Source organism: Charadrius vociferus, unplaced genomic scaffold, assembly GCF_000708025.1.
Source record: "Charadrius vociferus isolate BGI_N301 unplaced genomic scaffold, ASM70802v2 scaffold561, whole genome shotgun sequence".
In the NCBI taxonomy this organism is placed as follows: domain Eukaryota; kingdom Metazoa; phylum Chordata; class Aves; order Charadriiformes; family Charadriidae; genus Charadrius; species Charadrius vociferus.
The window spans coordinates 777,993-802,629 of record NW_009646848.1 but is presented as its reverse complement, the minus strand read 5'-3'; the positions used below and the strand labels follow the sequence as shown (position 1 = coordinate 802,629).

Below are 24,637 nucleotides of genomic sequence, written 5' to 3'. Positions count from 1 at the left end.
GGAATAAAATAGTCCTCCACATCAACAGAGACCTGATCAGCTCCTCGCACAACTTTACTGCACTGATTCTTTAAGAGGAATTTTCTAGTTGTTTATTGAATTGGAAACAAAATCAGTGAAAAAATGAGCCAAATAACTTGCTCCATTCTTCATTGCCTTTGAGATCTCTTTCCACATTAAGAGGTCTTTTGGAATTTGAATTCTTCCTGCCTAATGCCATATCAGGGTTAACAAAATAAGGCATTAATATTTTGAAGCTGGACCTAAGACTCCGGGTACAGTAACGCATTCGAAAGGATGACACACACAAACCTACAAGTGCTTCCCGTACGTCTTCATGTACTAACACACACATTTGTCTGTACTCACCAGTTCCTTATATACAACTACAGTAAACATCTACACTGAATATGGAGAAACAGACCTGCTTTTCACACACATGTACTTACCTCTATCAGTGACAGCAGCCATGGATACTTCTGGATTTGTCTGTCACATCTTGGGTGATGGATGTCCTTTTATTAGTCTTACTTTTGTTTCAGTTTCTATTCCTGAAGACTGAACTTTGGACATTTGTAACGTTACTCAGCTGAATATTTCCTCACGGTGACTTGCTCTTATGCAAATAAACTACCCCACTGGGTGAAACTGAGGGCAAGCTCCTGGCAACAAAAGACTGCAAAAGAGGGTGAGTCCCATTCAGAGTGGATCTGGGTGTGTAGACAAGGCTGCCTGCCAGAAGCTGGAACTAACAGGTGAGCTATTTTTTGCAATGCAGAACAGAAATTATCTCTCTTTATTACAACAAGCCCCAGAACAGAAAAGCAACTCTTCTCTAGTCACCCCAATGCATCAAGAGAGAAAGAGCACCTACACAAATGGCATCAAGTCACATAGTTGTGGTGTGGCAGATAACTTTTCTGGCAACCAGATATTATCAGAAAGTGGAGCAGAACCCAGTGAAGAGAGGGAAACAAAAGCTTGTGATTTTATGGAGCTCCAGCAGGTGGTGATGGTTACTGCCATTTCCCTTCACGAGACCATTCTGTGAAGTTCCAAGGACCACTCATACCATACACTCTTGACCCTGAGTCCTCAGGTAAGCAAGGAAGACTCTCAGTGTGTGTGAGGACACATCTACAGCTGTGGCCAGCGTCTAGCCAGACGTTCTCAGTCTAACTCTAAGCAAGCTGCCCAGCACCCAGGACAGCTATGGCAGTGGACAGCTTGTTGTGTGGGAATACCCAAATATTTATGAAACTTGACAACAGAGAAGAGCTCTGTGCTTACGTGAGAGCAAGACCTGAGCACCCTGAGAGCAAGACCTGAGCAAGCTGGTGAGCATCCGCAGAAGCTATTGATCATGACAGGTCAGTGATGTAAAAAGAACAGGCTTTTTCAGTGCCCTGAGAAATCTGCTCAGCATTACGAACTGGGCATCACCTTCCTGTGCTCTGTTCTGTAACTCACACAAGATGCAGCAAAAAGTATTTTCCATTTAATCTGAAAAATTAGCAAAACGGTGCTAGTTGCTACTGAGATTTCCTCTGACTGGCACACCCAAAACCAGCTTGCAGACCAAAGGCAATACAAAAGAATTCTTTATATGGCTTAGCTAGAGATGACTGTGCTGAGTCAATCTCTGTCACTTACAGTTTCCTCTGTTTTTGTGACACAATTATTTTGTGGCCTGATGAAAGCTGCAGAAATGGATCCCTGGTGAGCTGTTGTCTAAGAATGCATACTACTTGAGGACAAAGCAATTGCCTTCCTCAATGCCAAGTCTGACTTGGGATTGTAAAGCTAGGGAGTTGGTTTATTTGTATTCTGTTGTCAAAAAATATTCAGTTTCCTGCAAGGGCAGAACAAACAGAAGTGAACATGAATGGTGGAGTACAGAGGGAGGAGGGATTCAGGCACAGGCAGGACCCTCTGAAAGAGAAGACTCATCACAGTAGGTTATCAGGCAGTGCAGTGTCAACACAGTATCTCCCTTCAGGGCCTCTTCTTCCTCACCTGAGGAACCTGAAGGTGCACAAGTCCATGGGATCTGATGAGATACATCCACGAGTCCTGAGGGAACTGGCAGATGAAGTTACTAAGCCACTAGCCATCATATTTGAGAAGTTGTGGCAGTCTGGTGAGGTTAATGACAACTGGAAAAGGGGAAACATAACCCCTATTTTCAAAGAGGGAAATAAGGAAGACCCAGGGAACTACAGGCCAGTCAGTCTCACCTCTGTGCCTGGCAAGATCATGGAGCAGATCCTCCTGGAAACGCTGCTAAGGCACATAGAAAATAAGGAGGTGATTGTAACAACCAACATGGCTTCACCAAGGGCAAGTCATGCCTGACAAATTTGGTGGCCTTCTACGAAGGGGTTAAAGTGGCAGTGGACAATGGAAGAGCAACCGATGTCATCTACCTGGACTTGTGCAAAGCATTTGACATTGTCCCATACGATATCCTGGTCTCTAAATTGGAGAGACATGGATTCAGCAGATGGACTACTCAGCGGATAAAGAACTGGCTGGATGGTCACACTCAAAGAGTTGCAGTCAGCGGCTGGAGGTCCAAGTGGAGACCAGTTACGAGTGGTGTTGCTCAGGAGTCGGTACTGGGACCAGTACTGTTCAACATCTTTGTTGGCGACATGGCCAGTGGGGTCAAGTGCACCCTCAGCAAGTTTGCCGATGATACCAAGCTGTTTGGCGAGGTAGACACGCTGGAGGGGAGGGATGCCATCCAGCGGGACCTGGACAGGCTGGAGAGGGGGGCCCAAGCCAACCTCATGAGGTTCAACAAGACCAAGTGCAAGGGCCTATATTTGGGTCAGGCAATCCCAAACACAAATACAGGCTGGGCGGGGAATGGCTGGAAAGCAGCCCTGAGGAGAAGGACCTGGGGGTGTTGATTGATGAGAAGATCAATATGAGCCCGCAATGTGCGATTGCAGTCCAGAAGGCTAACCGCATCCTGGGCTGCATCAGAAGAAGCATGGCCAGAAGGTCAAGGAAGGTGATTCTGCCCCTCTACTCCACTATCGTGAGACCCCACCTGAAGTACTGTGTCCAGCTCTGTTGTCTCCAACATAGGACATGGACCTGTTGGAGTGGGTCCAGAGGAGGGCCACGAAGATGATCAGAGTGACAGAGCACCTCTCGTTTGAGGAAAGGCTGAGAGAGTTGGGGTTGTTGAGCCTGGAGAAGAGAAGGCTCTGGGGAGACCTTATAGCAGCCTTCCAGTACCTAAAGGGGGCCTACAGGAGAGCCGGGGAATGAATTTTTACTAGGGCATGTAGTGATAGAATGAGGGGGAATGGCTTTAAACTGGAAGAGGGTAGATTTAGATTAAATATTAGGAAGACATTTTTCACTTTGAGGGTGGTAAGGCACTGGAACAGATTGCCCAGAGAAGTTGTTGAGGTCCCATCCCTGGAAGTGTTCAAAGCCAGGCTGGATGGGACCTTGGGCAACCTGGTCTAGTGGGAGGTGTCACTGCCCATGGCAGGGGGGTGGGACTTGCTGATCTTCAAGGTCCCTTCCAACCTAAACCATTCTATGATTCTACAATTCTGCTGCAAGGTCACTACTTACTTCACAGCACAAAATTATTCCCTATTGGTTGCATTAGTTCATACCTTAGGAAGAGTGCATGGAATCAACTCAGACACTCAGGGACTTCTTGAAATAAATAAAAAAGTGTTTGACTAATGTGTTTTTGAGTTCATGGACATGGTATTCAATAATGCATTGATACCATAGCATTCTCTTTATTTCCTTCTCTCTGCAGTAGATATTTACAAATATGCAGTAGTAAATTAGGCTTTGAGAGGCTCATTCTGATCTGCAAGACACTGCTTGATTAGCAGCAGTGCTTAGTAGCAGTAGTTCCTGGTATAAAACCAACAATGTGCCACAGAAAGCAGACAGAGTAAAAATGAGTCTAAGTAGAAGCAGGGAATTTGTAACACAACATTTCAAGGTGTCTCCAGGAAACTGAATGTGCTTTATGAGATGGTAGAAAACCAAAAGAAAAAAAAGAAAAGGAAATGTCATTCTGTTGTTCCTGCCAGCCTAATGGGAGGAGAGGAATCCCTTCCAAATCCAGCAGTTGCTTTAACCCTAATAAAATCAGAAAGACAAGGTTACCACACAAGTGAATTTTCATGTTTCTGGAAGAACTTGCACATCCTGTCTACGGGGATCAAACTTCAGTGCTTCAGAGGATGATGACAAACCCCAGCAGGGTCATATATCTGGGTAGGAAAACTCTGTCTTGGCCGTTATGAGCAAACAGCAGTAATCCAGTACGCCTTTAAGACACTACATGTCTGTAGCAACGGTAATGTATCTGGGTCAGACTTCATATTACTCAAACAGCTAATATGACCATAATATTTTTTCTATTTTTCATGCTGTCAGTTATCTCCCATTACAGAAGTTGCTTAAGATAATGATAGAGATAAACGTGAAGGTGGTTTGTAATGCTGAGTTATTGGTAACATCTGAATATATCTCACCTGCTCCAGCAAACTGATTTTTAAAAAAATAACCACCACCTTCATATGCATGCCTCCTGAATATAAATGCATTTTGGAGGAACATACGCTGCAAAGGGTACACAGAACGGTGGACGTGCACTCACTCATGACTCCTTTACCTACCAGGTTCCTTAGGCCTTCACGATAATATTCCCTTTGGTGGCAGTAGAGCCTTGCTATATGCATATGACCAGATTCTCCGCAGGTAATCATCTGGAAACTTCACAGTTTCTTTGGTACACTTTGCAGAGGGACTCCAGGATACACACTAGGTGATAGAGAGGTGGACAGAGCAACAGGGAGCTAACTCCCTGCAGATATCTCCCAAGAGATGGATTTCAGCATAACAATCCTGCAGCATGACAGTATTACAGTAGTGGTGTCTACTGGATGTACTCCCCTAATTTATCTCACTGAGCCAGGTGAGTCTTGAGAGAACAGGCACACAGTTCACAATTTTTCTCAAATGTCTTTTGGCTTATCTGACACTTGAAACCCAAGACGTACATCTGGTAACACCAACTCCAGCATTCCACTGAACAATTTTATTCAGGAGTAAAACACACATTTGGACTGCGGTAGAAGTCATAGAAATGGAAACGTATGAAACAAATTAGGAAAGGCAGGCAGGTTAGAGAGGTGGAAGATGAGCACAGAAAAAAGAAAGTTACGTCATAGAAGACAAAAAGGAACAAGGTTTGAATCAACCAGGATCCCAGCCTGTAAATCTCTGAGGATTTTACAGGTACTGAGCTTTCTATTCTCTGGCTGAATCATCTATTGGAAAGAGGTGAGAATCAGCCGGTGGAAGTCTGGAAGGAAGTGGGAAAGCAAAACTTAAACGTGACTAAAAGCTTGGGGCTCACGCCACAGAGGCTTAGGTCTCAGTGTCCACCTAAAAGCATCTCCTGGATTTAATTTGTAAAGGTAAATTTTGTGCTAGTTCAATTGTTCTGCTGCTGGCACATTTGACAGTAAAAGGAAAATCCACTCTATCTTTGTTTGGATTTGATGGAGTTTTCTCAATAGATATCTACATTTTTATGGACAGAAAAAACACACAGAGCCTTTTGAGATTTACTCTGTGAACTTCAAATTTAAAAAAGGGCTAAAACCTGGCTCTGTGTGTACGCATATATATGTATGAGTACACACACACAAGAATTTACATACATATGTATGCGTAATAATGTATATAAACCAAGATTGTAGATACACAAATACACATCCTTAGTAACATATGAGTTTACAACTCTGACTGATAAGCATACCCACCCATGGCCTTTTTATCTCTCCTAGTACCTTTGCTTTCATTTCCTCTGCAGGTTATGCAGCATCGTCTACTAAGACCCTTGTTCAGTTTCCATACGTGGAAACTGAAACGTAAGAGATTAAGATATCTGATGATGCCCTGCTACTACTGGGTGAGCGTTATCAGTCTGACTCCGAACAATGAAGTGAAATGGCAGCCAGCCACAAGGGTGTGTCGGCAGAGCCCTGACCCAAGTAAGGTGGAGAACAGGTAGTTAGTGGGAAGGACTTACCCCTGCGCTTACTTCAGTATTCATTTGTCTTAGCTAAACAAAACATCCCAATATCCTTGTAACAGTTCTTTCACATTAACTGGTGAGGCTATAGGAATCAGAGAAGTGGATCAAATATATTTCATGAGGAGTCAGTGTGAAAAAAGAAAAGCTGCAAGTGAACATATCTGTATTTTGGACTATGATTTTCTACTCTAAGCAGTCCTTCTACAGTCATCTCACACTACTTTGCATCACAGACATTCTACATATTTATCTTTCTGATTTTGCCTCATTTCTGCCTCTCTGTTTCAATGCACACGCTGTGTCAAAGCACTTGGCAGAACAATAAGTATCCCAAACCAGAAGCAGGAGCTCAATGGACATCAGAGTGTCCATACTCTTCCTTTGAGAGGTTGAGTCTGGCATACAGTCATCACACAACTGGCAGGGTTTTGAGTAGTGAGAGGAGAGGGAGGACAAAACCAGGTGGACTTCACTTGCGAGAAAGCAATGATTCCTCTATTCCTTTCCTTATCAGACATACCAAAGAGAGTGTTCAGAGCAGCTCTAGGAACTTTCAGCACTGAGCTTTTCTTTTCCGAGCACTCAGGGGTTGCTCAATAGTGATCATACAGTTAAACTCTCCCCAAAATTCGCATGGAAGCTGTAGCTCCCATTGGAGGTACAACCTCCACCAGGAGCAGAAAACCTCCATCAGGACCAGGCATTACAACCATTGGTCACCATCTCGGATGCAGTTGATTTTCTTCATAGTAGCCCATATGTTGCTGGGGTTTAGACTGGTGACCAAAACAGAGTTGATAGCACACCAACATTTTATCTATTGCTGAACAGCACTTGCAGAGCGTCAAAGCTTCTCTGTTTCTGACTGTGCCCCCAAAGTGAGTAGGCTGGGTGTGGGCAAGAGGCTGGAAGGGAACACAGCTGTGACAACTGGCCCAAACTGACCACAGAGATTTTTCATGTCATCTAATGGTATGCTCAACAATAAAACTTGTAGCGATTTTTTCTGAAGTTGATGTTGCTTGGAGACTGGTTGGTCATCAGTCTGCTGGTGGTGAGTGATTGCCTCTGCATCATTTTGGGTTTCTTTTCTTTTTTTCCCCTCCACCTATTAAACTGCCTGTATCTTGATGCTTGGCTTTTATCATTTGGCCTCCTGATTATCTTCCCCATCCCATGGGTTGGGGAGAGGGGAGAGCAAGCAGCTGTGTGGTACTTAGCTGCATGTCAGAGTTAACCCATCTCACCATCTCCTGTCCACAGGGAGGGTAGAAATCCACCCTACTTGGGTATCCACAAGTAAAATGCTAAAGAGGTCTTGTAAGAAATCTTCAGAAGACTCTTAAGGAGTCTTCTCCTGAAGACTTCAGAAGTCTCTACCAGGATTTTCATGATTCAGGCCCTATGTTATTATGTAAATAGTCTCTCTGTCACAGCTAACACTCCTTCTCCTGTCACTGGCATGGACTGGGACTGTGAGATAGGAACCTGTGTGTTTAAGCAACAGTAAGTGCTTTAAGATATTTCTCACAACAGAGGCAGGACAATCTTCAGGGGACCACCTATCAGTAGTAGTGATAGCTTTGAACTTGAATGGTCGTGGCATGTGGTTCAGGTCCAGGGGACAGCTGGTACAGCTGTGAGACAACCCTTCAAGGGAAGACATTTGGGAAATGAAGCTGAAGAGGCGGGTCCCAACTACCTTTTCCCAGGTTGAAGCTGTCAGCAGTACAAGGAGGAGCCAAACCTGCTGCAGTGATGGTTATGTTCTTGCATCTGAGTAGATCTTAAGAGAAGCGAGGGATTAAAAGGTGGATATGGGGCTAAGTAGTGTTTGTGAGCAGTAGATGGCAGAAGTGGAAAACAAATGAGATGGAAATCAAAATGTAGCAGGGAACTGTGAGGGTGGAGGGGCAGACCATATATCCAAAAATCCAGCTGAGCTGTCACAGTTCACTCAGATGAGTACACACAATGGAGTCAACTATAAATGCTGGTCATATCCAAGTATGAAAGTGGCCTGAAAATCATCTCCAACTACCCAAATAGTCTTGGCCCGAGTGCTATGGATTAGGCATTTGCTGATCAGGATGCTGCTATGGAAAGACCTCACTATGGGGTAGACCGATAATCCAGATGGCAATTGGAAGCAGAGGGAATTATGATACCATGGCTCAGCAGTCTGCCCTGTCACCATTTTCCAGTCTTATCTTAGAGAAGTAATCCATGATGATGATAGGGAAGCCCTGACAGATGTCACTACTACAGTTAACACTGATTGCAGATTTGGAGGCTAAGACAGTTACTTCTTGTCCTGACAGGGTCGGTCACCTCATAAATAGGGATGTAGACAACGCAGAGACATTTAATACCTTCTTGGCCTCTGTCTTTAACACTAATGACGTGCTCTGGGACCCCTGGAGCCCTGTGTTGGAAGCCCATGACTGGGAGAGCCTCTGTCTTTAACACTAATGACGTGCCCTGGGACCCCTGGAGCCTTGTGTTGGAAGCCCATGACTGGGAGGATGACAAACTCCCAGCCCACCCTGAACTTGTTTGAGACTTTCTGCTTCAGCTGGATGCACATAAATCTATGAGGCCCAATGGGATTCATCCCAGGGTGCTGAAAGAGCTGGCTTATGTTACTGCAAGACCTCTCTCCATTATTTTTTGATGGTCTTGGGAGTCTGGAGAGGTCCCATTCTACTGAAAGCTGGCAAATATTGTCCCAGTTCTCAAGAAGGGTAAGAAGGAAGACCCTGGTAATTACAGGCCTGTCAGTCTCACTTCAGTGCCTGGTAAAATTATGGAGAAGGTTATTCTGGGAATTGTTGAAAAACACTTGAGAGATAATGCAGTCATTGGTCATAGCCCACTCAGGTTCACAAGGGGAAAGTCCTGCTTAACCAACTTAATTTCCTTTTATGACAAGGTCACCCATCTAGTTGACCAAGGGAAGCCAGCAGATGTGGTAGGTTTGGATTTTAGCAAAGCTTTTAATACTGTCTCTTACAGTATCCTTCTGGATAAAATGTCCAGCACGCAGCTAGACAAGTCCATAACACGTTGGGTGAACAATTGGCTGATGAGTTGGGCTCAAAGACTTACAGTAAATGGGGTTACATCAGGCTGGCAACCAGTCACCAGTGGGGTTCCCCAGGGCTCAATTTTAGGGCCAGTGCTGTTTAATGTTTTTATAAATGACCTGGATACAGGAATTGAATGTACATTAAGTAAGTTTACCAACAATACTAAACTACAAGAGCTATGGACTCCCTCAAGGGTAGAGAGACCTTACAGAGACATCTGGATAGACTCAAGAGCTGGGCAATCACCAACTGTATGAAATTTAATAAGAGCTAGTGCCAGATTCTTCACCTAGGACAGCTTAATCCTGGTGCTGATCTCCTCTCTCTGGTGCCCAGTGACAGGACAGGAGGAAATGGAATGAAGATGCATCAAGGGTAGTTCAGCTTGGACATTGGGAAAAGGTTCCTTACTGAGACGGTAGTCAGTCACTGGAACAGGCTCCCCAGGGAAGTGGTCACAGCACCAAGCTTGTCAGAGTTCAAGGAGCATCTGGATGACGCTTTTAGTCATATGGTTTAGTTTTAGGTAGGTCTGCAAGGAGCATGGAGTTGGACTCAATGATCCTTATGGGTCCCTTCCAACTTGAGATATTCTATAATTCTATGATTCTACAAATGGAAGATCCTGAAATAAAAATAAAAATATGACGTTTAGATCCTTTAACAATTGCACTTTGGACTTGCTGTGGTTTGGAATGTACATCGCAGGAGAAGCCTACTACTTGTAGTAGCCTAGAATATTTCTTTTCCACAGATGCCATATAAAATGGATTTCCCAGATATTCAATGACATACTTAGCCACAGATTTCTTTCACTCTGTTTCACTAAAAATAGCATTTGTGAGAAAACTAATACATTGAAATCAAAATGCTGCAGAACTTATATTAGTTTTGCTAGATTATTTTTTTTCTTGTACACAGTCCTTCCAGGCCAAGGATGTGGGCTTGTTCATTCAAGCAGGGTCTCTAGCCTCCGGGACCACAAACATTCAGCACTGTTGGCCAACACACTCACTTTTCTCTCTCCTACCTTTCAGGAGGTCTGGCACAACACAAAAACAAAGTTTGGATTTTCCCAGGGGACAGACATTCTCTTTTGAACAGCTTTTCTCATCTTGCAGAAAATATACCCTTTGGACCAGTCAGGGAAGTTGCTGAATCAAATCTGGAAGGGACTTTAATGAAGTATGTAGGGGCCCGGTGACTGGCAGGGGGTGTCAGACCACTGCAGATGGTGACAGAAAGTGGCTGAGCAGCATCATTTGCTGAACAGAAACCCATGCTCAGATCCAGATTAGAAAGGAACCTGGCGGGCAGTTTTAGGACAAGACTGGAATTTCAGATGGTAATGAAGGGATTTCCCACTCTGCAGCCTGAAGGATAAAAGCTATGCTCTTAGCCTTTGCTTTGTAATATGATGGAAGAAAATCCACAATGCTTCTCTCCCAACCAGACAGGATAGTTCCTATGATTACTTTTTCAAAAAGCATGCTGCGGCACTCCAACTAGATATGAACAGCTTCTTTCCTGCTTTTTACAGCTCAGTGACCCCAGACTGCAAATCACTTCATGTGTTTCCGCATACCCCTCAGAGTTTACTAACCTTTAAGATGTCCTTGAGCTTCAAACGATTCTCACTTATCTTTGATTGAAAGCCCTGAGTCCAGGAATCATCATCAGCATCTCCTTGGGTAAAGGTTTTCCAACAGTAAGTATAGTCTGGAGAAATGGAAGCAAGATGACTAACCTGAGTTTATTCAGATACTAGACGAGCTCAGGGAACAAGATTTTTTAACCTCTTCCTGATGCCCATGACACAGAGACAGCTTGGCGATGGACAGGCTGTATTTGAAACCAATGCCATTCTCTCTGGGCTTTTTTACCAGTGGAGAGCCCCTTCAGCCAGCCTTGTTCCGGCAGCTGCATTTAGTCCCCCAGGACAAGGGAGAAGCACCCTATCTTCCATTCTCTCAGGAGTGATAGAAAGACAGCATCTTTAAACAAAGGAGACTTTTCGTACAGTTCTGGTTGCTAAGACTCCTGTCCCCCTTCTTCTGCAGTATTTGAACATCTTTTTTTGGATGCCACACTCATCACTGGATGGTGATGGATGTGCCCCCCAAAGAAGCTGGGCAGGACACTGGGCACAGAAGCAGGCCTATACCAGATTCACCCCTGCACAAAGTTCACCAATTCACCCCTTCCCAGTCCCACAAAGCAGGGGAAACCTTGCCTTCAATTCCCATGACAGCAATGGTTACTTCCTCCGAGCTCACAAGCTCCCTCAGACCTTGGCGGTTTCTTTCATCTTGTATGCGATAAAGACGTGCTATATGTATATCTATGTTCACATTTGAGTTCTCTTCTAAGAAATTCAGTATTTTAAGGCAGCATTCCGCACAAGGGCTCCAGGACAAGTACCAGGTGATGGAACAGTTGACATAATTATGGGATCTTCTCGTCTTAAAGATCTTCTCCAAGAAGTAGACTTCAGCATGGTAATGATCCTTTTTCACCCAGTGTATCCAAGGTTTGCCAGTCTCACCCCACTGCAGTTTGCATAGTAGGTACGTGTCCTTTTGAGCCTTCCTGGGGTCAAAATTATGTTTTAACGCCTTCTTAGATACATACATGCTGAAACAGAAGAGAAACTTCAAGGAATCACTGGTTACAACTTTGTTTTCAGTAGTTCTCCAGTACACAAAAAAGGGGAAGGGAGGAGGAAACGAGAGAATAACTGAGAAGGGCAAACTATGAGAGAGCAATGCAAGGAAAATGGTAGGCACCAGAGCAGCGTAAAGGAACGAAGCCCTGAACCACCTGATCCTCCCTTTGTCTGCAACTGCATGAAGAACTTTCATCTCCTTACCCCTCCCTATGGCTGTCCTCTTCCTCATCAGTGTGAGTATTTCTAAAAGCTTTCTATATCTTTTCATGCATCAGACATTTTTTCCAGAGTTCCTATGTAGCCCGTTTCAATGTAGGAAGCCATTGCAAATTTTTTAAAAAATAAAAAAATAAAATAAAAGAAAGAAAATAAACCCACTGGTAAATTATGAAACTAAGTATTTCTCCTTATTGGATTCTCTTGCTGGCTGTTTGTATTTTCATAAGGATTAGCACAGTCAGCACAATCTTGCACGAGAGAAGGCAAAAGTGCTCTATACAAAAAAGATGCAACTCCCAAGAATGACATTTTCTGATGGATAGTCCATCTCTTAGATCCAGATCTGTTCAGTTCAGAACAGACCTCTAAATATTGTCAATTAAGTAACAATACAAAGACTGCCAGTGTTGGTCATGAATGTAACCTTTATATCAGTAATTATCCATAACATATGAAGTCACCATGAGCACTTTAGTCTTTTTACAATTGCTTCATACAGAGATTTATATGAGAATGCACTTCAGATATACATTTTTCCACATTAGAGTAATTCAGAATAAATCTAGGACAGTCTTAACAGAGAAGAAATAAGCCTGTAGATTGTTTTCTAAATTGGCACCCACCAATAACAAAAAATAAAGAAAAAAACAGCACTGTCTGAACTAAGGACTAATGAAATCTTGCAGATCAAGCAACTGTCACATATTCTCTAGCTGCAGGACTCATCACCTATGTAAAAAAGCATCTCATTTATCTGAGTCAGTTGGAAGGTTTTGCCTTCTTACCCTGTCTCCTTCCTCATCCCAGCCTCCTGCACATTAAAATACATATGTACATAAAGAAGTTTATAAACCACAGAGTGTATCTCTGTTTGTTTTCTCCATGTAAAATCTGTGTATATAAACCACAGAAACTATACATGCAGATTTCTTTAGAACTATGTTGCAATACACTAATCTTCAGGATATAGCCACCTTAAAGGTCTGTTAAGCCAACTTAAATTTATTGTGTAATCAACTTAATACAATATAAACAAAAGTCTGCATTCTTATAAATATCTGCTACAGATATAACTTGCTATTTTTTTAAATGATGGATTAATGTAAATTCAAACAACTCTAACAGCATGACAAACAAGAGATTTAAAAACATCATAAAACATTCTCACACTACAGAATATGTACAGAATAGCAGCACCTATTCTTTTTTTCTCCACAAACCAGATAAGAAAATACTTGATATAAGTTGGGAGTTTACAGATAAATTGCTCAAAGCCATGCAATCACTTTATTTGGTTTTTATTTTTACAACTATCAGTCACAGTCATTGCTGTTCAGCAATGTTATGTATGGTACACATATACGCATGGAGCCTATCTCAAAAATATCAAGCGCTTAATAGCTGGTTCCTTGATACAAATATGAGACAAAATTACAAGTTAGCAAATAAGGGAAACAAAAAGTCCTAAAACTTTTCTAGTTTTTGTACTAAATTTGGTTCATCAGTCTCATGAAGGTGATCTTGTAACCTTTTCAGAATTTAAGAGCTGGAGAGATATACCAACCATAAAGGCTGACTGGGTATTTGAAAGGTGAATTGCACCCAAAAATGTTTAGAGGAGTTAGGGGAGAAAATGGCAGAGGGATGACAGCCAACATAACTATCTCCTAGGCTTTATTTTATTTTCCATTAGTAAGCCACTGCTGTGTAAAGGAGCATTAATCCTTAAAAATGTTTTGACTGATTACAAATATCTTTTAAAATGTGTTATTTTTGTTCATTTTCTATTGTGCTATCATCCATAACTTGAACAGGAATGTAATAAGTTTATTTTTAAATTGACTAATTTTACAAAACCGGCTCCTAAAACCAATATCTCTCTTATTAAAATTTGTGTCATAAACTGCACCATTTAATAATTTTCCTTCCTTCCTGTAGCATTTTTTATTAGAAACTATTAAAAATTCTGCTCATTGCAAGATAATAATAGTAGTAATAATAATATCTAAAAATGTACAAGCATAGATGGGTCAAAACTTCTTTAATCTGCATTTTTCCTCTATTGCTAATGCTTTGCACAGCCGATGCGCTTCTTTACTAAACCTTGCATTAAAACTATATTTTTTTCCCCTCTATTGGACAGAAAATGTCTGGTCTGACACTTCCTGTTTATTTTGTTGCACAACAGCCGTTTCGAGACCCCGAAACAGCCGAGAAGGGAAGAGGCACTTTCGGATTCTCTTGCTGCCCAGTGTTGGGGTGAGTGAGCTCCTGCCTTAGCCCATCCCCAACCCACCCCCTTCTTTCACTCGTTTTTATCAGCGCCTTTTGTTCCCTGCTGTTTTACAGCTCCTGTGACAGTTTTATGCTCACAGGAACTTCCCCAACAGTCTCAGAAGTCGGTGTGGCCCCTCGCCCACTGCGGTTGACCCGAGACCAGGGCTCCCAGTCAGGTACACTGGCCCCAGTATCGCCCTCGCCCTTCCCCAAGCACAGCAGAGACTTTGCCCAGACAGAAAGCACACCCCGGGGTGACAAAGCGCGGGGTCCGCTTGGGTTGGAGCAGCGACAACACAAAGCTGAAGCTGGGATGTTTTTCTTTTGGTCAGCAATTTAATTTTTTTTTTTTTTACCCTCTCAGCTTTTTCTTGTACATGGCTTCTCCTCTCTCTGTGAACCTGCCGGTGCCGCTCTTTTCCTGTGGTGCTGTCCTCCTTTCTCTTTCTGTTCCTGCAGGCTGGTCTCCAGCTCCGTGGGCGGCTGATGGCGGAGCACACCCCCAGGCTCTGCTGGCTCCGGGTGATCTAGGAAGAAAGGCAAAAAAAAATGGTTTGACCGACGTTGCTACCACGTAATGACACGTCTTGACCAGCCTGCCCTCAGCAGCACTCCCTTAGCTGGAGAGTGAGAGGGCTGATAGATGTTTGTGGTTAAAAACGTAATTATTGCACAACCTCTCTGAAGCCTGCTTGTAAGTTTGAAAGGGGTGATAGTGCTTTGTTGGCAGAAAAGTGAGATTTACTCTTCTGTGCAGGAAACCCCTCCCCACTGTGAGGCAGTTCCGTGTGGCGCGCGGGACCTTCCTCCAAAGCACCCAGAGCTCAGACCGGTGGTGGTTCAGCTTCACGCCTGGTGAGGTCTTTCCATGCCGCCAGAGCTGGCGTCAAGGTCGAAGTGCTCACCAACACCTCTGATGAGAGATTTCCCTCACAAGGTGTCTGCAAATCTTCCTCACCCTCTCTGCCAAACCCAGAAGGTCGAGAGTTCCCCCTGTGGAAGAAGTGTGGGGGGGGGTGTACTGGGAGCCTTGCAGAGGACCCAGCACTTGAGGAGCTGGTGATCTTGAACATGCCATGTCTGCTCTCTTGGGGCTTGTTCTTAGGGACTGAGAAGCCCGTATATTACCGGTGTAATCCATAATTTATACACGCAGGCCTGCGCTGCACTGTGCTGCACGTGCAGCGTGGCCTTCATGAGGACCTGTGTGGTGTGCCGTGGGGAAATCCGTCCGGGGTCTGTCCCACGCTGCATGAACGGGGGGTACCCAGTGTCTGAAGGGATGTTAGATTTATTCACTGTCTACATTCCTCTTCTTATTCTGTCTTATTAAACTAGTTGTTTTATTTAGCCCTTTGTTTTCAGGCCTTTCTTATTGAGATCCGGTAAGTTCCCTGCACTGTCTCTCTTGCACATAAGTGATCTTGGCCAGGGCGATGAGGTGCATGCATCTTGGTGCTGAGACATAATTTTTTTTTTTAGATTTGTGAAATAAAATCACATTCTCCTTCCTTACAGTCCTTTTGAGTTTTGTTATACTAATTTCCTATGGAGACATTTAGGAAAGATAGTAGCTCCCAAGTCCCACAGAGTTACTACTGTTCACCTAACCGCCACGCTAGAAGAACACAGCATACCTCACCAACTTTGCCAGCCCCCTTCTGAAAACATGGCCAAGGCAAAACCGGCAGTACTCACAATCCTAAGGTGACACTGAGGAGCAGCTACAATTACCAATCACTCGGGAGCTCACATTCTGCTTTCAGATTAACTGCGCTGTGGATGCAGAGAGCTCAGCTGGCTCTGCGGAAAGTCTGGCTGAGTTCATTAGCTGAGGCACAGCGCTGCCTGCTCAGGTCTGGAAACATTACAAATACTTTCACAGGACACCAAGCCTAAGCTAACAAGGGCCAGATGTGCCGAGAGAGAGTGCCACAGAGACTCTGCAGGCATGTTCCTGAGGCTAGGAGCCATGGGGAGCAGGGGGCAGTGACACCCAAGTGACTCCTCATAGACCCGTGAAGGTACCAGATCTGCCTCAGGGTGAGCTATGCCACACTCTGCATGGTGGCAGCACTCTGTGGTCCAGCAGGCTAGGTTACCTCAGGCTCAACACTTCTCGGATGCACAGAGCCAGCTTTGGCCTAGTACAGTGACAGAGCTATTTGTCACTGGAGAAACTGACCTTGGGTTTTTTTCCATTACCTGGGATATCCCAAAACTGCCTAAGTTGACAATATGAGGATTTCGGTTTCCATTTCTCTTTTCATGGAGTACCTGAAGAAAATTGCTGGGCCCTGTGTCTTCTGAGGGACAAGGAATTTCAGTGATTTCAGGGCTAATGCTGGAGCTAGCACCAGGTGTTGACACCAGCTTGCCAAAACTCTCTTGGCTTGAGTGCTGCCTGCCTCAGAAACCGCCTCTCTCCATGAGGGACAAAGTAAGCACTGTGGGCTGTTGTCTAACCAACCACCCTAACCTGCTGGGCAAACTTTGTGTGTGTCTTGGAAGAGGATATAAAGACATGCATGACCAGTGTGTTCTTTTAGACATGGTTGGTTGTGCATGCATTGTAAGTATCTGTGGCAATGGTGCAACTTTCAGAAAGCTGAAAAGGATCACGGATACTACTGGAAAAGGTCTGCTAGGAGTGCATACATGTGAGGTATTAAATATGCTACTTCTATCGTAAAAAAATTATGGAAGTTCATAGTGGAAATTCGTGAAGGTCAAGGTTGTGATAAACACACCTACCTTTGACTGAAAAACTTAAATTACTAAGGAATAGGCCTCTTTGGAGATTTCAGATTGAGATGCAGGATACTTTAAGATAATTACACTCAGCCTGTAATGTGCTGAGTGAACATTTGATGACAAAGTTTCCTACAGGATAATGTACGGTATGTGTTTGTTTACATGATCCATTCCAGCGACTGTGCTCTGACAGCAATAAACATCACATAAGATGAAGTCAAGAGATGGGATCCTACTTTCCTAAACTGCAGCAGCTCTGATTGCTAGAACGCGCCTGTCAACAACTTTCTCCAGAAACGTAAGTGGTATGTGATGGGGTGACATGAAGTAATGCCTATATGTCTTCTTCGGAAGCCATTTCCCATTCTACATATTACTACACCTCTAGCTCCACAAACCATATTGCTGCTATCTGGGATCCCTGAAAGCTCTTAGTGGACAGACACACACTCATTGCAACAGCTATAATTTCTCAGGATTAGTAAATTTACCCGTGATACTCACTCACATACTCTTCATCATGTAACTATAAAACTAGATTGGTAGGCACCCAATGAAGAAAAGAAGAAAAATGATTACTTTGATTGATGTGTCCACAGTCATTTTGCTTTTTGAGGTCTCTGGCCATATTGTTATTTCAGTGAAAGATTAGATACCATGATGAAAAACATGATGTGACATCATCAGCAGGTAAGTTACTCAACCAGGAATACAAAACACCTTGTTATGACAGCTCAGCCATGGGACATATGACTCATAATGTTTTAGTTCAATTTATCTCATTCAGTGTGAGACTCTTTATTTATCTTTATTACTCAATGAAATAGAAACCATAACATAACTGCATTTTTGTGATTCACGTTTCTCTTTTAAAAGCTTGCAGGGTATCAGGGAATATGTCCTATGCACATATCAGATGTTGTTCCCCCAATGTCTGTCCCCCACGTCTGTTTGTGATCTTCAGGAGCTTTTATCACATCCCAGAGTTGAATAGGATAGGAGAATCTGTACAAGCCCGGAGCTTTATAGAAAACAATTGTCACCAAAACCAGTGTTTCACAAAACTACAGCATGCCCTAGCACATCTCTCTGTAGCCTCTTGGAGGCTTTTGACCTTTGCTGTCAGATTCTGAAGTCTTTTCTTAGAGCTCAACCCCTCTAGCCTCAGACCTGTGTCACAGCCATTCATCCGACATTATATATGTGTCCAGGCCCCTGGGACAAAGAACAGGAGGGACAGTTTAGAGCTCAAAAAACAGGAGGCAAATAAATACCCCAGGAAAATTACTGATCCCTGTTATTAAGCTTGTTTCCTTGTTTTATAAGGTACATGCTGCCCTAATGATTTTCAAAGAGTTTGAGTTGGATGACTGGGCAGACAGTGAAATAGCTTCTGTTTTGAAAGCTGGTGTTTGAAGAGAGAAAAAGAGAATGGGAAAAGTAATTCCCTGATTTCAGGCCTGAGCAGTGCAATAGCATAAAGGATTTCCCTCTCTCTTTAAAGCAGATCTCTCTTTTCTGCATCAACTCTGTGCCAACCGACCACTTCTCACTGCCAAGAGACTGCCCTGAATGGTGACACTGCTCTTCAGTCCCTCCATCTTAATTAGCTGGTCAAGGAAACTCTTCTCATAAAGAGGGAACAAGAGTCAGACAGAGACAAGCCAGGCTGGGATACAACACATCTCTGTGCACTAGTTGTCCATTTGCAAGGCCTTTCCATTACCAGAGGAATTTCTTGGAGACATTACTGGTAACAGAAGCCAGTCCATCCCTCAGTACTACTCAGCTTCCTCCGTGCCACCCCAGAGGCAGCAGGCAGCTGCCTACACATCCATGGCACAGCGGTGTGAGGGATGAGCCAGCAGAGCTGAGGACATTCCGGCAGGATTGGTCCCTACTGTTGCCTGTGGGATAGCCCGCACTGGGCACAGCCAGTGGGGAATCTCCTGGGGCCATCGCTGCTCCTATCCCCAGCCTGAAAATGCCACATCTCATTCCAGCTCATGGACAGCCCTTTGCTGCACCAGCACCAGTAGCTCTGGGGAAAACCTGCCTGCCCTGTGGTTCAACCTTAATGTCTGCAGGCTTCTTTTCGGACACGACTACACAAGCATCGCAGAGGCAATATAGCTGGGCAGTGGAATTTGTCTCTGATCTCTGTGCCCAAGTCGGCCCTGTGTCCACCTCCTCTCCTGAATCTGTGTATCTCCAGAAGGAAAATTCAAGTTGCAGCAACGGGTAGTAGGTGAGTGAAAGGAGAGATGGGGATAAAGAGGTTCCTTAAGGGCACGGTGGCTGTCCAGGGCATGGCAGGGCCAAGGATTTTGGCAAAATCCCGTGGCAAGAGGAAAAATCCCCATTCAGGTGAAATCTACTGTGAGACAAGGAATGAGGAAAGCTTCATTTTCTTCTCTCTGCCCCCATTTTGTCCTGGATCTTTAGCCTTAGAAAGATACGTGAGCCAGGATAGCTTTATCTTGACTTCAAGCAACAGACTCTGTCTATACTGTGATTTTGTAGTCATGCCTAAAGGAGAAAAAGCAGGACAAGCTGTGAAATGGGCTTAAATCCAAAAAAAAACCCAGTCAGAGTTGCTTTATTGGGCTTGTATCATATCTTTGCAGATGCTTTGAAGCAGGATAACTCCACTTACTACAGCACAAATTGTTCACAGGGCTGCAGCAGGACTGTCCCTGGGTTCTGCTGCCAGTTACCACCCTTGCAGTTCTGTTGCTGGGAAGGACAGGATGAATGGTCTCCTCCACAGATTTTTTTAATGTTTAATTCTAGTTAGTTCTGCAACAGGTAGTAAAAGAGCTTGGAGATCAGGTCTGCAAAGGAACAGATGGATTTTGACCAAAAAATAACCAGGCACAGAAGCAAACAAAAATGGAAAGCTGCAATGTGATATGAAACAATGTATCAAAAACTTGGGAAATTCCATTTTCCCAGAAATACCTTTTCTGACTGACTTCAGCCAAGCTTGAAGACGGCTGGCCAGAAATCAGCGGTTTTGCTTCCTGAAAAGCATCACCCTGATGAGATATTTTTATTCTGACTCACAACGCAGACAGGGTCTTTCCTTCCCTTCCCTCCCAGTCTCACTGGCTTACCCACATACCGTGTTGTCCTCTGACACAGCTGATAGCCTGTGGCATGAAGCTGGGGTGCCACAGAGCCAGGTTTAAAAAGCGGTATGAATCTGAGTCTCACCCAGGAGTAGCTACCCAGCTACTCCTTCTTTTCAGCCTGGAGAACCCTTCCCACAGAAAAAAAACAAAACAAAAAAAAAAAGAAAAGAAAATCGAAACCTTCCACAGAAACCGTTTTTTTCTGTCCAAGCAACCTTTCCCTATGAAAGCCAAACAATCCTGGCCAGCTCAGCCCTCATTCCTGCACGCACTGCTGTGTCTGCAAGATAGAAACCAAGTCAAAGGGCTGCAGAAACAGATTGTCCTTAATTGATGAGAACAAAAGCTAGGACTAAGTACATGTGGGTGGGATTTACGTTTTGACAGCTTCGTCTTCAGAAGGCTGAGGCTTTTCTCAAACATAGTATTGGGCTCTCCTGCTGTAACAAGTGCAGTTCCTACCTTTTCTTCTCCTGCTGTCCCCCACCCCTACTGTCTGTTGCTGTTACTGGGGCAGTAGGGCACAGTTCCCTGAGATTCGTCTCTCAGTTTCAAATAAGGGGTGAGCCAAAGGGACTGCTGAGCTGGTTAGTGTCCATGGCACACTGAAAAAAGTATGAATAGTCAATATGATAGCGTGGGAAAGTCCTCCTGCCCTCAACAGTGAATGGCCACGAACTCCTAAACCTCACAGAATCTTAGCTTTGTTGGTGCTAATGATACTCCAGTTTGAGACCCCGTCATCCTTACTGTCAGGCAGGAAAGAAATACCTGTGAGACTGTGTTGCAGCACACTAGATAGGTGAATAGGGCTTTCTTCTAAGACACAATGTATTTTGACACAAATAAGGAGCATCTACACACACGCAAACACTGAAACAACTGGAAATTGGAGATTAAAAAAATATTGTTACTTTGGCTCCTGTGAGCATGCAATGAAGCCTGATGCAATCTGACTGGGATTTAGGAAGCAGAGTTGGAAAGCAGATGAAGCTGCCAGGTTGACACCATCCCCTTGTTTGCTTGGAGAGATTGCCACCATGCCAGAGAGGCTGTCACAGCAGCGTGGTTGGTGGAAAGTTCTCAGCACTGATGTCCTTGATGGTGCCCTCAGTGTTTCCAAGACCATGCACCTAACTAACCCCACAATATAAATGGGCAATAGTGTAGGAATATTATAAAACAGAACAAGAGAATTCTCCCTCTAAAACAAAACAAAAACAAACAAACAAACAAACAAAAAAAAAGCCTTAATAAAAAGAAAACAGCAGAAAGGTGCAAAGCAGAGGTCTGGTCTACACTGGTACGGTGCCTGCATCCTTGTAGCTGATGGCAGCTACTGTTGCAGTCATATTGGTGCAAACAGCGGGTGCATCAAAATCAACTTTATCAGCAGTTATGTTTGGCTTTAAATGAAGTTTGCTTTGGTTACTGGCCAGAGACTGCTGCACGTCACACAGAAGCAAGAAAATAGAGCAAGGAGATACAGAGTCATGAAGGAAAAAATACAGGGAGATGAGAATTTTAAATGGCAGGCCATCTGGAGAGCAAAATGAATGGGAAAAATGCATGAGAAAACAAAACAAAACGCAACAAAAAACAAGTAAGAGAGAGAACAAGAGCAAGCAGGAAAACCTTAGGGGAGATCAGAGATGGACAAGGCACAGGAGGCTCCTCTGGAATACCACACTCCCATCCTGCCTGTGTGAGGGGAAGAAAATGCTGGATACCCCATGCTACAAGGCTCACTCAGCCCATGTGCAGAGAAGACAGACCAGAAGAGTGTGACAGGTGGTGGACGGGAAGGAAATCCTTCTCCTAGCTCAGCTGAGGCCTTTAATCTTTGCCAGCCTGGCTTCTGGCACATGCCCCAGACCTGCTGGGAACTCCATTAGCAACAATATCATCCTAAAACAGGGGAAGTTCAGCCTCATATCATATAGCCTACTTTATTTCCAAGCTAATAAGCCCTCCAGGACCTCAGGCCACATACCCTTGGGGTTCACACCCTGCAGATTAAGATCTTCAGAACCCATTTTAGGTGAAGGGCTTATTTGCACAGGAAATTTTCCCCAGTTGTGGCCTTTATTGTACAGGTATCTGTCTAGTAGAAACTTTAGTACATAAGCTGCCTGCAGCACAGGTAGCAAAAACAGCACTAATGGAGAATTTGAGTAGCCTGCAGCAAAGCCAGGAGCTGGTAACTGTGTCATGCTGAGAGAAGCGCAAGTATAGAGTAGGGAGTCTCAACCACCATGGAGAACAGAACAGCTGAGTCAACACCTCTGCAAGGCTTCTAGTGGCACGTTTAGTCTTTCCTTTGCAAAAAGACAGTTACAGTCTGGCATGTCACCCTAGAAAGGCTGTTAGTCCCACCCTCTGTGCAAACAAGCAAAGATGTGCATTTTGCACCAATTAAGCTAGACCCAGCTTGCAGCCAGTTAAGTTGATGCCAGTGCAAATACCAGTTTATAGAGGCTGTGTCTGGGACTTGCTGCCAGCAACACAGATCATGCCCAAAACACAGGTGCAGGTGAGTACCGTGAGCCTGAAGAAGAGAAATCAAACCGGGAAAGATCAGAAAGGCACAAGAACTGTTGGGGGTGAGGGGGGGGAAGCTATGTTTTCAAACTTTTATTTTGGATGCAAATTGAGGAAACAGAATTTCCTGTCAGAGCCGATATCACTGCTTCTCTTGTTCAGATTCACAACACTCTCTGGATGTCTTGTGACAGTACCTGAAATTGTCCTCTCAGGACTAGCCTTCAGGAGCCAATCCTGTTAAAAATAAATAAGCAAAGCAAGAGGAGAGTAAAGGAAGAAAGCTCATGCCACTAAATTCCCCAAGATTTTACTCATGTGATAGCAGTGTACAATGCTATGAGAGAACGCATGGCATTCCCCCTTCTGAGGAGAGGGACTTTCTCATCTGGATGATGTTTCCCCATTTGTCCTGTCCCCTCAGCTTCAGCTCAGCTCTTGTTTTGAGGCCTTGTGTGTGGGAAGAGGGACCGAAGTTTGCAAAAGACCTCTGCCACCCAATGTATATGGACCAGCCATTATGGACATGTGTCCGTGGTGTCTTGCTGCAGGGCCGGTGATCAAGAGGAATTTCTCAGTCGCCAAGGCAGGGAGTAGTTTTCCTTCATGAAACTGCCAGCTTGAGAACCCGCTGGAAGCTGTCGTTGAGGGGTGGGGAGAAGGCAGGCAGGACAAACGCTCCCAACATATCTCATCCCGGTGTCTTAAAAGGCGCCGGGGCATCCAAGGCGAGCCCACCACTGCACCGACCTCTCCGCATACACCCTCACTTGGTACCACCTCGTCCTGCCCGGGAGGGGCAGTAGTTAGTGGGGTAACCTACCCCCGCCTCAGCTCACTGCCTCTGCCTTGCCCAGAACTGCTCCCCCACGGGGGACCACCGGCCCCCAGACCCCTCACCGGCTGTGCTGCCAGCCCCTGCCCACCTCGCTTGTCGTACATTCAGCGACGACGAAGGTGGCTGCGGCCCTAAAAACACCCTCGCCATCTCGGAGGGTCTGGAGGCGACGGGGAAGCCTGGCGGGCAAACACTCCCCGACACTCCGCAGCACCCCGCCGGGCCGCCGGCGGCGGGAGGGGAAGGAGAAGGGGGACGGGGAAGGAGGCGCCTGACCCTCCTCTCCCGCTGCCGGCGCGGCTGTCTGCTGCCCCTCGGTGGCCGCCTGGGGGTGAAGCAGAAGAGAGCCAGGGGGACCCCACTGCCCCGGACCCCAGAGTTCAGCCTCCCCGAGACCTGTCCCAAAAACCTGCCGTCCCGAGCCGGAGGATGCTCTGGCTTCCCAGAAGCGACCTGTCTGCAAAACGCTGCCCTCGGGGACCTTCTCCACCCCTTCCCCATCCCCGTGTCCCAAGACTGGCTCTTCCTCACATCAGGGCCACGGTCACCAGGTCTGGGTGGGCTCCAAGCGGCAGGGCTGGTCTGCGGACAGGGTTATACCATCTTCTTTTCAGATGTGAGATGGAACTGACTGCATAAAGCAGAAAACCCTGCGGAGCTGTTGACTCCGGTTAATGCAGTTATTTGAACTAATATGAAGTGACTCTCTGCCTGAAATGGCATTCCCTCAGAGGTTTGAAGGGATTCGAGTGCTGCAGTGCCCCAGCCCAGGTGGGACCAGGGTGCCCCTCTCCTTGGGCAGCAGCACAAGGCAGGAGCACACCAGGGAAGTGCCACAGCTCCCTGCGGCTCTGTATCCAGACAGGGAGTAGCCAGCTTCCACGCTGCCCTCCCGGAGAGGGGCATCTGTCTCAGCAACCCAGCAAAGGTCCGTGGCAGAAGCTGTCTTAACAGGTATATGATGAACCCAAACAGCCTCCTTTCTCCTCTCTGTGCGGTGCCGATGGCTGGGGCACCGAAAGC

General features: G+C 45.1%; 2 protein-coding genes across 2 annotated transcripts in view; one reads left to right on the top strand and one right to left on the bottom strand.

Annotated features, from left to right (window-relative positions):
* Positions 1-11,369: 11,369 nt before the first annotated feature.
* Positions 11,370-11,816, bottom strand: LOC104294528 (C->U-editing enzyme APOBEC-1-like). The gene has a single exon (XM_009894141.1). It carries the CDS (start codon positions 11,814-11,816, stop codon positions 11,370-11,372), a length of 447 nt encoding a protein of 148 aa, XP_009892443.1.
* Positions 11,817-22,747: 10,931 nt separating this feature from the next.
* LOC104294527 (T-cell leukemia homeobox protein 1-like) overlaps positions 22,748-24,637 on the top strand; it is a 13,152-nt gene continuing 11,262 nt past the window's right edge. The window contains exons 1-2 of the mRNA XM_009894140.1: positions 22,748-22,768; positions 23,634-24,165. Of these exons, the coding sequence (XP_009892442.1) occupies positions 22,748-22,768; positions 23,634-24,165 (553 nt within the window). The remainder of the gene's footprint in view (positions 22,769-23,633; positions 24,166-24,637) is intronic.

Coding starts and splice junctions, on each gene's coding strand:
- LOC104294528 (XM_009894141.1), bottom strand. CDS start 11,816: ATGTATGTATCTAAGAAGGCGTTAAAACATAATTTTGACCCCAGGAAG.